This window comes from Heterodontus francisci, chromosome 24 (assembly GCF_036365525.1).
Source record: "Heterodontus francisci isolate sHetFra1 chromosome 24, sHetFra1.hap1, whole genome shotgun sequence".
NCBI classification, from domain to species: Eukaryota; Metazoa; Chordata; class Chondrichthyes; order Heterodontiformes; family Heterodontidae; genus Heterodontus; species Heterodontus francisci.
In genome coordinates this window covers 28,325,284-28,339,989 of record NC_090394.1, presented here as the reverse complement: position 1 = coordinate 28,339,989, position 14,706 = coordinate 28,325,284, and the positions used below count along the sequence as shown (strand labels likewise).

Genomic DNA, 14,706 nt, shown 5'->3' with positions numbered 1-14,706 from the left:
TATTGGAACCCATGGAGATTGTAAATTTGGTGGCAGCAGCATGACATTAAACTCAAAACCCTTGTGCAGTGGAACTAGATAGTGAACATTACTAAAGCTGATGGTTGCTGGCCTCTCCAAGGGCAACATTAATTACAATGCAATTTCAAGAATATATTGTGGCAGTCTGAAACCCAATCCAACTATAGGAGGTGTATCCAGGTACTGGCTTCCCGCTCTCCCACCTCCCCCATCATCCAATACAAATTGTGGCCATCTGAACTAGGGCAGTTAAACTGTCCATTCAACCAATAACAAGCTAGATTCTTTAGCGAATTATATGAGGTTAGACAGCACACTAATTAGGATCCAAGTACAGTAGAGCTAACACCTCCTTTGATCTACTGGAATTTTTATGAAGAGAACAAGTGCGAGCCAAATAGACAGATACAGAGTCCCCTCTACATTAAAAGAGATGATCAGGCTGTAGATCCACATGGATATTCTGTGTTGTTCATAAAACTAAGTGCCCGGTGTTTCATCTCTTCCTACCATGTTACTTACTCACTGACCTTCCCAGTTCTCCAAGGGGTGAGTGTTTTACCTCACTCTCCTTGAAACCATAGACTACTTAGTGAGATTGAGCTCCATGAAGTCATTCACTGACCTGTGTGTGTGGGCCTAGACAGTGAGTGTTGGCAGATTATTCCATTCCGGGCAGGCATCACCCCCACCACCACCAGCCCCCCCCCCCGCCCCGGCCGCCTCCCCCCGCCACTCCCATGATGTGAGTCTGATCTTGTCCACAGCAAAGGTTGCCAGGGAGAGATTAGGAACAGGAACCCTGCCCAGATTCTGAGTTCATTTGTAGCACTTTCAATCTCAACTGTATCTCAGCAAAGACCAAGCATCTGTGTGGCTCAGCAACTCCCTGATTTGCTCAGTGAATTCACTCAGCAAAGCCCAGGTGTGTGTTTATACATGAAACCTGAAGTTGCTAAAAACTTTCCCCATGGTAATGACCTTCTGTACAGGCTTTTATTGTGGCAAAGGAATTCCAGGCAGTGATATGAGTGATTTACGCGAAGTCACAATTTGCTGGGACTTTTTGCAATGCTCCAGGGACCCTCGTCATAAAACTTGAAGAACTAATTATCAAATCCTCACCTACCCTGGACAGCTGGCAGCTGTGATTTATGTGTTTGTTTAAGATGGTTTCTTATCATTATCTGTACTTAGCGCACACTAAGGCACTCTGAAGATCATCTCACACACTTTTTCCACATCAAATGCAAATTGCTACAAGCAGCTTCTGGGAGGCTCCATAAGGATGCTGAATAAACACAAGTCTATGTTTGTTGCTATAAAATTTTAGAATTAATCATCCCACATAAAAAATATTAAATAATGTCAGCAAGAATTAAATTATACAGGTGGAGAAGATAAAGGAAACACATCAGATGCAATTAGGAAGTGATGTTAGCTGCATTCGCTTTTTGGAATGTTTTTGGCACTTTTTAGAATTGCAATTAAACATTGACAATATACAGAGAATTGAAAATTAGCTTTTAATACGAGTAACAAAGTCAATAACAACAACAACTGGCCACGTTTCACCAGAGACAATACATAGAATGATAGAATGATACAGCACACCAGGAGGCCATTTGGTTTATTGTGCTTTTTGAAAGAGCTACTCAAGGGTAGGCGGTGGCGTAGTGGTATTATCACTAGACTAGTAACCCAGAGACCCAGGGTATTCCTCTGGGGACATGGGTTCGAATCCCACCACAGCAGAAGGTGGAATTTGAACTTGATAAAAATCTGGAATTAAAAACTAGTCTAATGATGGCCATGAAACCATTGTCGATTGTTGTAAAAACCCATCTGGTTCACTACTGTCCTTAAGGGAAGGAAATCTGCTGTCCTTACCTGGTCTGGCCTACATGTGACTCCAGACCCACAGCAATGTGGTTAACTCTTACATGCCCTCTGAAATGACCCAGCAAGCCACTCAGTTGTACCTAACCGCTACGAAGTCTATAAAAAGGAATGATACCGAACGGACCACCCGGCATCGACCTAGGCACCGGAAATGACAACAGCAAACCCAGACTTGTCGACCTGCAAAGTCCTCCTTACTAACATCTGGGGGCTTGTGCCAAAGTTGGGAGAGCTGTCCCACAGACTAGTCAAGCAACAGCCTGACAAAGTCATACTCAGGGAATCATACCTAACAGACAATGTCCCAGACACTGCCATCACCATCCCCGGGTATGTCCTGTCCCACCGGCAAGACAGACCCACCAGAGGTGGTGGCACAGTGGTATACAGTAGGGAGGAAGTTGCCCTGGGAGTCCTCAACATCGACTGCGGACCTCATGAAGTCTCATGGCATCAGGTTAAATATTACCACCTACCGCCCTCCCTCAGCTGATGACTCAGTACTCCTCCATGTTGAACACCACTTGGAGGAAGCACTGAGGGCAAGGGCACAAAATGTACTCTGGGTGGGGGACTTCAATGTCCATCACCATGAGTGGCTCGGTAGCACCACTACTGGCCGAGTCCTGAAGGACATGGCTGCTAGACTGGGTCTGCGGCAGGTGGTGAGGGAACCAACACGAGGGAAGAACATACTCGACCTCGTCCTCACCAATCTGCCTGCCGCGGATGCATCTGTCTATGACAGTATTGGTAGGACTGGCCACTGCACAGTCCTTGTGGAGACGAAATCCCGCCTTCACATTGAGGATACCGTCCATCATGTTGTGTGGCACTATCACCGTACTGAATGGGATAGATTTCGAACGGATCTAGCAATGCAAAACTGGGCATCCATGAGGCGCTGTGGGCCATCAGCAGCAGCAGAATTGTACTCAACCACAATCTGTAACCTCATGGCCCGGCATATCCCCCACTCTACCATTACCATCAAGCCAGGAGACCAACCCTGGTTCAATGAAGAGTGCAGGAGGGCATGCCAGGAGCAGCACCAGGCATACCTCAAAATGAGGTGTCAACCTGGTGAAGCTACAACCCAGGACTACTTGCATGCCAAACTGCGTAAGCAGCATGCAATAGACAGAGCTAAGCGATCCCATAACCAACAGATCAGATCTAAGCTCTGCAATCCTGCCACATCCAGTCATGAATGGTGGTGTACAATTAAACAACTAACTGGAGGAGGTGGCTCCACATATATCCCCATCATCAATGATGGGGGAGCCCAGCACATCACTGCGAAAGATAAGGCTGAAGCATTTGCAACAATCTTCAGCCAGAAGTGCCGAGTTGACTATCCATCTTGGCCTCCTCCTGAAGTCCCCGGCATCTCAGATGCCAAACTTCAGCCAATTCGATTCACTCCACGTGATATCAAGAAACGACTGAAGGCACTGGATACTGCAAAGGCTATGGGCCCTGACAATATTCCGGCAATAGTACTGAAGACCTGTGCTCCAGAACCTGCCGCGCCCCTAGCCAAGCTGTTCCAGTACAGCTACAACACTGGCATCTACCCTGCAATGTGGAAAACTGCTCAGGTATGTCCTGTACACAAAATGCAGGATAAATCCAACCGGGCCAACGACCGCCCCATTAGCCTACTCTCAATCATCAGTAAAGTGATGGAAGGTGTCATCAACAGTGCCATCAAGCAGCACTTGCTGAGCAACAACCTGCTCAGTGATGCTCAGTTTGGGTTCTGCCAGGGCCACTCAGCTCCTGACCTCATTACAGCCTTGGTTCAAAAATGGACAAAAGAGCTGAGCTCAAGAGGTGACGTGAGAGTGACTGCCCTTGACATCAAGGCAGCATTTGACCGAGTATGGCATCAAGGAGCCCTAGCAAAACTGAGATCAATGGGAATCAGGGGGAAAACCCTCCGCTGGCTGGAGTCATACCTAGCGCAAAGGAAGATGGTTGTGGTTGTTGGAGGTCAATCATATGAGCTCCAGGACATCACTGCAGGAGTTCCTCAGGGTAGTGTCCTAGGCCCAACCATCTTCAGCTGCTTCATCGATGACCTTCCTTCAATCATAAGGTCAGAAGTGGGGATGTTCGCGGATGATTGCACAATGTTCAGCACCGTTCGCAACTCCTCAGATACTGAAGCAGTCTGTGTAGAAAAGCAGCAAGACCTGGACAATATCCAGGCTTGGGCTGATAAGTGGCAAGTAACATTTGCGCCACACAAGTGCCAGGCAATGACCATCTCCAACAAAAGAGAATCTAACTATCTCCCCTTGACTTTCAACGGCATTACCATCGCTGAATCCCCCACTATCAACATCCGAGGGGCTACCATTGACCAGAAACTGAACTAGAGTAGCCACATAAATACCATGGCTACAAGAGCAGGTCAGAGGCTGGGAATCCTGAGGCGAGTAACTCACCTCCTGACTCCCCAAAGCCTGTCCACAATCTACAAGGCACAAGTCAGGAGTGTGATGGAATACTCTTCTCTTGCCTGGATGGGTGCAGCTCCAACAACACTCAAGAAGCTCGACACCATCCAGGACAAAGCGGCCTGTTTGATTGACACCCCATCTACAAACATTCACTCCCTCCACCACCGACGCACAGTGGCAGCAGTGTGTACCATCTACAAGATGCACTGCAGCAATGCACCAAGGCTCCTTCGACAGCACCTTCCAAACCCGCGACCTCTACCAACTAGAAGGACAAGGGCAGCAAATACATGGGAACACCACCACCTGCAAGTTCCCCTCCAAGTCACACACCACCCTGACTTGGAACTATATCGCCGTTCCTTCACTGTCCCTGGGTCAAAATCCTGGAACTCCCTTCCTAACAGCACTGTGGGTGTACCTACCCCACATGGACTGCAGCGGTTCAAGAAGGCAGCTCACCACCACCTTCTCAAGGGCAATTAGGGATGGGCAATAAATGCTCGCCTGGCCAGCGACGCCCACATCCCGTGAATGAATTAAAGAAAAATTAGTCCCACTCCAGTGTTCTTTCCACATTGCCTCACAAAGTTTACTTTTTCAATTATTATCTCATTCCTTTTCAAAACTTATTATTGAATCTGCTTCCACCATCCTTTCAGACAGTGCATTCCAGATCATAACGATCTGCTGTGTAAAAAAAAAAGTTTCCTCATGTTGCCTCCCGTTCTTCTGCCAATCACCTTAAATCTGTGCCCTCTGGTTAGCGACCCTTCTGACACTGGAAACAGTTTCTCCTGACTTTCTCTATCAAAAACTTTCATGATTTTTAATCTCTATCAAATCCCCATCTTAAACCTCTCTGCTCGGAGAACAAACCCAGCTTCTCAAGTCTCCACATAACTGAAGTCTTCCATTCCTGGTACCATTCTAGTAAATCTCCTTTCCACTCTCTTGACATCCTTCCTAAAGTGTGTGCCCCAAATTGGTCACAACACTCCAGCCTTTTCAACAGCCTGGACCTCCCCTCCACCTCGCTGGACCACTCACCACCAGCCCACCTCCCCACCACTGATGCCAATATATCATTGCCTCTACACTTATTCAGACAACCTGGATGAATCATTGATAATGTGAATGTTCTATTTTCTGGAGCTCTCTCCATAAACCCTTTCACTCCTTCACCTTAACAACCTGGTATTGACTCATCTTTTCGACTGAACATTTGGCTCTCTCTCTCCTAACCTATACAATAGCTTATGATCTACTTCTTCATTTCTTCTACCTTTTCCTAACATTAAAGGCCCCATATAAATTCGAATAGTCATTGTTGTAAATGCCTTGCATGATGAAGTGCTGAGACATTCCCAAGCTCAGATCTATACATCGTCTTAGTCAGGCAACAGCAAGAACACTAAAACTGGCCTCCGAATCCCTGGGATAGGGAGACCGACAAAAAAAAACCGATATTCCTGCTTACTATCCACGAACACCTCCAGAAATCGGAGAATATATCGGTTGATAATTAAGTCCACGTTCAGATAGATAAACTGCAATGCCAAGTAACCAGACACACTCAATATGTAGCAGACACATGAAGAATGGACACTTGGGCAAGTTAACAGAAAGCTGACAGCACCCATCATCTAACCACATCATAGAATGAGGCACTCTGCAGAAGAGGAGGAGAGCAAACCTGGGGGAAGACAATATCAAGAGAGATATGGCATTGCCTTGGAGCACCAACTACTCCACTGACTGAGAGAGCTTCTGCCACCATTGAGGTCTCTCACACCGCTGGCAGTGGCTGTCGGTCCATGTGCTCGCTCTCTCTCTTTCCTCAGCCTCCATCTTACCCACAGGTGCAGCCTCTCGTACGCAGCTGGCATCAGCTTCCCATCTCTGCTGCCAGCCTCACCTGATTTTTCAGCAATGATGTACAGCAAAATCCCAACATTTTGGAGCCTTCCCACAAGATCACGAGAGAGGCATATTTTAACCAGAAATCACAACTCTCACAGTCACTTGGCGAGAGTTGGCATGTTTCCATTGGAAACTATGAAATTGTCCTTATATGAAAAAGCTATATCATCGTGCCTAATATTGACATCTGGGGAACAGCTGTATACTTCCCTCTTGTCTGCAAAACAACTGTTCACCACTACCCTCTGCTTTCTGTCCCTCAGCCAATTTTATATCAATGCAGCTTCTGTACCTTTAATCTGATGAGCTTCCATTTTGCTAACAAGCCTTTTGTATAGTTCCTTATCAAATATCAGTTCCTCTAAATGACTATTTATATACTCAAAGCCCAGCACCTTGGACCTATCGATTCATCACTGGCTGCTCTGCTTTGGACTCTCTGCGGCATATTCTAATTACCTCTCCAGAAAATTGTGACATAAATTTGCCACTGGAGAATAGGGCAGCACAACAGTCTAACTTACTGCATTCGTAATCGATATCACTGTTGTTGCAAATTCCGAGCCAATACAAACATAAGATTATGCAATATGGATAACAAACTACAAATCACTACCAGCAGTACATGACTGATATAAAACTGGATGGCAGCAACTCAAAGTACAATGACATGAACAAAAGTGAACCGAGTATCATAATCATATGGAATAGAGTCCTGGTACTAACTGATTTAATGCTCAGACGAAAGGCTGCAGAGTGCCCAAAAGAGATACTGTTCCTGAATTGCATAGAGACTGGTTAGAACGGTACAGAAGGCTAAAAGCAGAAATCCCATAGAATGGGGGCTGGGGGTGGGGAGGAAAGAAGGGAGGTTCAGGTGATGAGGCAAAAGGGAGGTTCAGATCACACTAGCAGAAGGAATGATTTGGCAAAGCAAATTATCCAATTGGCATTTAGTCTCCACAATACGGAGGAGACACACTCGTAAAAAGGAATAATGCTCAGTCTGACAGCATGTGTCCTGGGGCCTCAGCATGCACGAAGTCCAAAAATGTAAGCTATAGGAATTCTGTAACACTGAAGCTCCAGGCACGAGGGGCAAGATTTATTGGGGTGGTTTCCAGAATTTTAAGGGTATGTGTTCAAGGTTTTTTTGTGTTTGTTATGTTAGAAACTTTATTTTCAGCACCCTGCTCTGCTTATTGGCAAAGCACAACAGCAATTGCAAATATGCAAGAAAATATGGGCGGCATAGTGGCGCAGTGGTTAGCACCACAGCCTCACAGCTCTAGGGACCCGGGTTCGATTCCGGGTACTGCCTGTGTGGAGTTTGCAAGTTCTCCCTGTGTCTGCGTGGGTTTTCTCCGGGTGCTCCGGTTTCCTCCCACAAGCCAAAAGACTTGCAGGTTAATAGGTAAATTGGCCAATATAAATTGTCACTAGTATAGGTAGGTGGTAGGGAAATATAGGGACAGGTGGGGATGATTGGTAGGAATATGGGATTAGTGTAGGATTAGTATAAATGGGTGGTTGATGTTCGGCACAGACTCGGTGGGCCGAAGGGCCTGTTTCAGTGCTGTATATCTAATCTAATCTAATCATATCAGGTATTGCTAGGTAGAGCATATTGGTAATTGATTGCTGATTCTTCATTGGTCAGTTTTCTATGCATGCAGTAATATTTGAGGCAAACAACATCATTCAGTTAGCAGTGATCTGCTGCCTTATTATGAAGAGGAAGTTACTTTAGATCAAGCAAATGTGAAAGGATAAGTCATAATCCTTGTCTGTGCCACACTTTGAAGCAACAAGACATTAAGGTGGGGGGTGGGGAGAGGAGCCCACCTCACTCTCCTGTCCCTCTCCCCTGCAGCAGCTCATGCTGCTCTGCCTGGCCTCATCTCTTCCTCACATTCATCCTGCAGATCAATGAGGACCCCTAGCAAGATATTGATGACATTTCTATTGGTGACTCCTATGAGGTGCCCAATAAGGTAGACTAGCACAGCACTCACTCTACTTTGAGGTGAAGGCCTCAGAGAATTTCTGGAATAAATGTTGATAGAGTGTTGGTAAAGTCTTGACAAACAGAAAGTTTCTCGGTGTTTCAAAAGTTCTCTTCAATCCTCCAACAGAGAGTGAACAGTAAAAGGTAATTAAAGCCTTTAGGTACCGTTCTAAATCCACTGCAATGATTTGTTTATTCCCATTCAGCTGGTCGCTGTTAGGAGAGGTCATTAGGTCAGGCACTATCCTCCAAAATTCCATTCAGCCACCTTAATGAGCACCAGTGAGCAATTAAAGTGGCAATTGGACCAATGACAATTCTCCGGGAAGTCGTTCCGATCGCAAGCTTCAACTCCTTTACCAAGCAGGCACAAAGGTAGAAGCTGGTGACGGAGTGCAGCTCGAGATAGAGAGTGAGCTGGGAATTTGGTAATTGTGGGAAATTCGGTACAGTGAGGGAGGAGGTGCTGCTGTCATCTTCTACAAAAACAGGAGCGATCTGAGAAAGGGAGCCGGAGACCAGCAGCAAGACGAGAGAGCAGGGGCTGGAAGCATTAACTAGCTGAGAAGGCAGGTGTGTCCTTCGTGAGTTTTAAGTTGTTTTTTCTTCTAGATGGAGGCAGTAGTTTAACTGGTATAAGTATTGCATTAAGTTTACAGCTAGAGTGGTGGATTAGAAAAGAACAGGCCAGTGAGCGAGCAGAACTGGAGTGACGGATAGTGTGTGGGTTCAGAGCTGACTGACAGCATTCTAAAGATAATCAAGTGTGACATTATTAGGAAGCAGGTAATTGATTGGCGAATGAGGATTTTTTTTCTACTTTTAATCTTTCTTTCTCTCTTTTCTGTCCTGAAACTCAGGTATTAGCAAGGTTTATAAGTAGTAGCAATGATTATTAGTCATAGCAAAGTTTATTATTTAATAGATAGGTGAATGGCAGGGCTGCTTTGACCTCTGGAGTGCACATCCTGCGCTATATGGGAAGTCCAGGACACTTCCTGAGTCCTGGATAATCATATGTGCAGGAAGTGTCGTCAATTGCAGCAGCTTGAGCTTCGGGTTTTAGAACTTCAGCAACAGCTGGTAGCACTGTGGCACATCCATGAGGTTGAGAGCTTTGTGGATAGCACTTGTATAGATGTCCTCACCCTGGAGCTTAAAAGTATGCAGGGAGAGAGGGAACAGGTGATCACCAGGCAGCCATGAAGAAACAGGCAGGTAGTACAGGAGTCCCCTGATTGTGTCTCACTCTCCAGCCAGGATTCAGTTCTGAATACTGAGAAAAGTGATGGTTCATCTGGGGAGTGCAGCGAGAGTCAAGTACATGGCACCATGGCTGGCTCAGCTACACAGGGGAGCACAAAGAAGACTGGAAGAGCAATTATGGTCAGTGATTCAATAGTTAGGGGAATAGGCAGGTGTTTCTGTGGGCACAAACATGAGTTGGGCGACAATGTGTTGCCTCCCTGGTGCCAGAGCCAAGGATGTCACTGAACTGCTGCAGAGCACCCTGAGGGGGGAATGGTGAACAGCCAGCGGCCGTGGTCCACATTGGTACCAACGACATAGGTAGGAAGAGGGATGTGGTCCTGCAGTCAGATTTTAGGGAGCTTGGAAAGAAACTAGCAAGCAGCTCCTCAAAAGTAATAATGTCCAAATTACTCCCGATACCATGCACAGTGAGTATCGAAATAAGAGGATAGAGCAGATGAATGTGTGGCTGGAAAGAAGGTTCAGGATGGAGTGCTTTATATTCCTGGGACACTGGGAGCAGTTCTGGAGAAGATGGGACCTGTAAAGGTCAGAAGGATTGCACCTGAACAAATCTGGGACGAATTCCTTGCAGGGTGATTTGTTAGTGCTATTGGGGAGTTTTTAAACTAAAATTAAAACAGAAAGTGCTGGAAATACACAGATCTGGCAGCATCTATGGAGAGAGAAACAGAGTTAATGGTTGAGGTCTTTCATCAGAACATTAACTAACTTGGCAGGGGTGTGGGAGTGTATTATGTAATTTTGAACCCAGATAAGAGAACAGTCCTGACACACTTTACACAGTGTCTTGTATTATAAATCACTGCAGAGTAGAAGTGTTTCTTATTGTGATCGCCCCTGTTTGTACAGAAGTGAAATATATCCCTTTTATACAGAGCAGACTTGAGATTACAAGATTTCCCAGCTTGGTGTAAATAGCAATAAAGCAGCAGGATTTCAATCTCACCAGTCCTGAGGTTCATTTTGTCCTAAAGTGGAAACTGGAAAAACAGGTAAAATGCGACCAATTCCCACCTATATTTAAATCCCATGTAAATCGATATCCTCCTCCCCCAAAATAAAATCCTACCAGGATCAGCTTGCCCTCCAATAAAAATAATAAAGGGGGTGAAATTGCTTCTCCCGGCACTGCAGATTTCCATGGATTTTCGGGACAGACACTCACTGATATCATTGAAGACCCCGCCCACCCCAAACACTGTCTGTCCCGCAAAATCCCATTAAAATCAGCCTCTCCCCGTGCCACCCGCCCCCCCCACCCCCACACCAATAAAATCCCACTGGGATCAGCTTCCATGCCACCTCCACCCTGGCATCACTTGCATTAACTCGGAGGTCCAGCCCCAAAAGGCTGATGTGCTGTGAGCCGCGGGCAGTGAGCAGGAGGAGGGGGAAATGCCCCGGAATCAGCACCGATTCTCCAGCACCGTCCGCGGCTCAGCCCACACCCACTCTGTGGGCATTGGGGGAGGAGGGAGACTGCGGAGCCCCCACACACACACACACACACACTAAGAAACAAACAGAAACTAGTGACAAATGCTGTCAACCTTCCTCATTCAAACAGTGAATGCAGTTAAACTTTGTGACTATTTCTCACGTGGTTGGAAACAGGACAGCGATTAAAGAAATCATTCAGACACTTACCAAGCGAGCAGGAGCAGGAAAGTGAGGAGAAGGATCCAGGTCTGGTCGGACAGAGCGCCCCGGATCAGCCCCAGACTCTCTGGGAAAAGGACAGTCATCCTGAGAGAAGTCAGAGAGCGACTGGGAGCCTAACCTGGGCCTTGGGTGTATTTAAAGGGAGTGTCAGTCACAAAGCAGGGAGAGAGAGGGCGGGATGTTCACTTCTTACATAAAACCTTGAGAGGAAATGAGTGACTGGCTGGTATCTGGTATCTGCGTTTTGTAATGAGGTATTGAAACATTGTGTGTGAACAAGGTCCTTTTAATTTGCTCGTTTGTGCCCCAGTTTCATCAAATTAAAAAAAGTTTTCCCCTTTAAGAAATGCACAACTAATAAAACCTAAATTATATAAAAGAAAGGAAACATTGGAAACAAATAATATTATTCCCAGTGTTGACTGCACTGTCCAGTGCCTGTGGTGCCCAGTGGCCACAGAAGGCCTCAAACGTACAAGTGGACACTGCGTGTTCCTTCTCCAGGGTTACCTGGGCCCGGACAATACTATGGAAGAGAGGCAGGTGGACAGAGTTCCCCATTGGCCATGTCCAACGTGGATGGCATCGTGTTTTGACAATTGCATTGTGCATATTGTTCACTTGAGGCGACCATGCACACATGAGCCAGCAGAAGGAGCTGAAAGTGAAAGTAAAAACAGAATTAAGCAAGACTCCATTATGTTCAACATCAGGTTGTCTCAGTCTTTGCCTCATATTTTGTACTAAAGTCGGCTGAATCTTGCTCCAGTGCTGAGAACTCACAATGGCGACACAGTAAACAGAAAACGGATGGTGAAAAACAGAAAACATTGCTTTCAGGTATGAAATCTTTTGGAAAGTTTTTGTCTACTTTTACAGACAGCATTTTAAGCCGGAGACTGTGTTGGAGTAACACACAGGGAGCATGTACAGTATATACACACAAACTGATCTCTCCAAAATAACCATCCAACCAAAGCAATTATAATCTCAGATCATTGAGACTCTGACACCTGAGCAAAATGACTGACTCAGCAAAACATACGTTGACAACCTGCGATACATCAAAGAAAAATACAATAACTAACCTGTGCTTGCAAAACTCAAAACACAGTGACAACATTAGATGCGATTCCGCAATTGGACAACATTTGCTAAATAATCCTCAGTGTGCTAAGGATTACACTGATGACCAATTTAAAATTGTCAGTAGGGCTCACAGTGTGGCACATTTGTGCTTTCTGGAAGCTGCAAATATTAATACACAGGGCCCTGTTCTTTGCAGACAGAAAGAATATGTGCAAACATTGTGCCTGTTTCAGCTAAACAAAATAACTGACAGCCATTCGCTGGTTCAGTCCTCAGGGCAACGCCTTGATCAATCAGAGTCAAACTGCCTGGTTTAAATTTCAAACAAAGCTTGGCAGTTAACTGTCAGTCACCGTAAACTGGTGCATTCTCCATGGCTACACCTATGCCTGTGAGAGTTAACTTGGCAACCAATCAGCACTCTCTTCTCATACAGTATAAAGTTGTTGTTTTCCCTTATATTGGTATTCTTGCGGATTGTCCTGATGAGTACAAGATGAAAAGCTTCGAAAACATGTCTCTATTATCAGCAATACTCAAGTTCTGTACTACCAAACGATTATTACAATACATCAAACTATTGTCTTCTGGCATATTAAGCAGGAAACAAATGAGACAATTGACCACTATTGCATGTGATTGAGGCAACTAGCAGTCAAATGTGACTTCAGTGATGTTGAACATATCAAACAGGAAATCAAAGCACCGATAATCGAAGCCTGTCTCTCCAGCCAAATACACGAAAAAGCTCTTGAGAAAGAAAGAAAGCTGTCAGAGCTGCTGGAGTTAGCAAGATCACCATCACTCTCAAAATCCAGAGCTACTGAAGTTGAGTCTACACTGCAAGTTCAACTCCTGTGAACACTGTTCATTGCTCACATGCCAGGAAACCACCCACAAAGCAACAACAGCCAGCTCATAAACAGAGTTGCAACGAATCCAAAGAATGTTTCCACTGTGGCAGTGCTTACCCACACTCGACAGAGTGTCCTGCTACTGGTAAACAGTGTAAAGCCTGTGGAAAACCAAACCACTTTGCTCATGTTTGTCGCTCATCAGTAAAATCAACTACTAAGACTAATACCAAGAGAAGGGCGCCACATATGCGTAACACAGGAAAAAAGCGAAAGAATGTAGCTAATGTACAGGCAGATGAACCTGAATGTACTTTTGAGCTCTCTCTCAGACACAGCAGAAAGCCACATGTGACAGTGACCATTGGCTGCTCAGACGTAGATGTTCTCATAGACACAGGAGCATCTGTCAATGTCATGAGTCACAAAACATTCAACAAACTTCAGGATTTCCCCATTCTCTGCAAACCAGGGAATGCAAAGATTTTCCCTTACGACTGTGACAAACCGCTGAAAATTCTCAAAACTTTTGAAATGCCAGTCTCATTCAAAGACACGAGAACGAATACTCTATTCTGTGTCATATCTGGAGAATACAACATGCTTATCTCTTTCCGCACAGCAACAGATCTGCACATGATTGCAGTCACATACGCGATTCCTACGCATAACAAAAACATTCTCAAATTGTATGCTGATTTCTTCACTGGTATCGGAAAGCTGAAAGTTGTTACATGCAAGCTGCATGTCGACCCTAATGTGCCCCCAGTTGTGCATCAACGCGATGAATAACATTTCATGTTAGGAAACAGACAGAGAAGGAACCTCAATGACAACTTGACCTCGACATTATTGTGAAAGTTGGGGATGAGACTATCCCTTGGGTCTCACCCACACAAGTTGTCAAGAAACTCAAGAGTGAGAACCAGATTAGAATCTGCATTGATATGCAAACATCAAAACAAGCCATACAATGAGAAAGACACTTGTGACCAACAATTGATGACATCATAGAGAAAGTGAACGGTGCTAAGCATTCGTTAAATTTGACCTCAATGCAGGCTACCATCAAATCGAGCTTGCAGAAGAATCAAAATATCTTACTTGTCAGGAAAATCCTATATGCCAAAGGGGAAATATTAATTTCATCAGTTAGAAACTTGCATTAGACTTTTAATTAAAAAAACTCTACAGTAACTTTTTAAAAGAACTAGCAGCAACCATCTGAAATACCAGGTGATTGAAATGGAGACAGGAAGTCGAACAAGAAACCCAGCCAGAACAATGCTTTGGCTAACGGAGTAGGTTAGCCAGATCACCCTCATTAGCGGGACATTCCAAACCATCTAGAGGCATTGATAAATGGAGATGTCCCACCAGGGCTAAACACTGTCAACCCCACTGAAGAGAAGCTTTGGATTTTAGACTTTGGACCTCATTAAAAGCAAAGGGGCGTGAGAGAACCATGTGACTGTCCATTCATCTCCGAAGAAACTGGAGGTTT

At 45.3% G+C, this 14,706-nt stretch overlaps 1 protein-coding gene across 1 annotated transcript in view; it reads right to left on the bottom strand.

Annotated features, from left to right (window-relative positions):
- Nucleotides 1–7,345, bottom strand: part of LOC137383270 (cytochrome P450 3A21-like) — a 59,862-nt gene extending 52,517 nt beyond the window's left edge. The window contains exon 1 of the mRNA XM_068055812.1: nucleotides 7,326–7,345. Within this exon, the coding sequence (XP_067911913.1) occupies nucleotides 7,326–7,330 (5 nt within the window). The 5' untranslated portion in view covers nucleotides 7,331–7,345. The remainder of the gene's footprint in view (nucleotides 1–7,325) is intronic.
- Nucleotides 7,346–14,706: the final 7,361 nt, after the last annotated feature.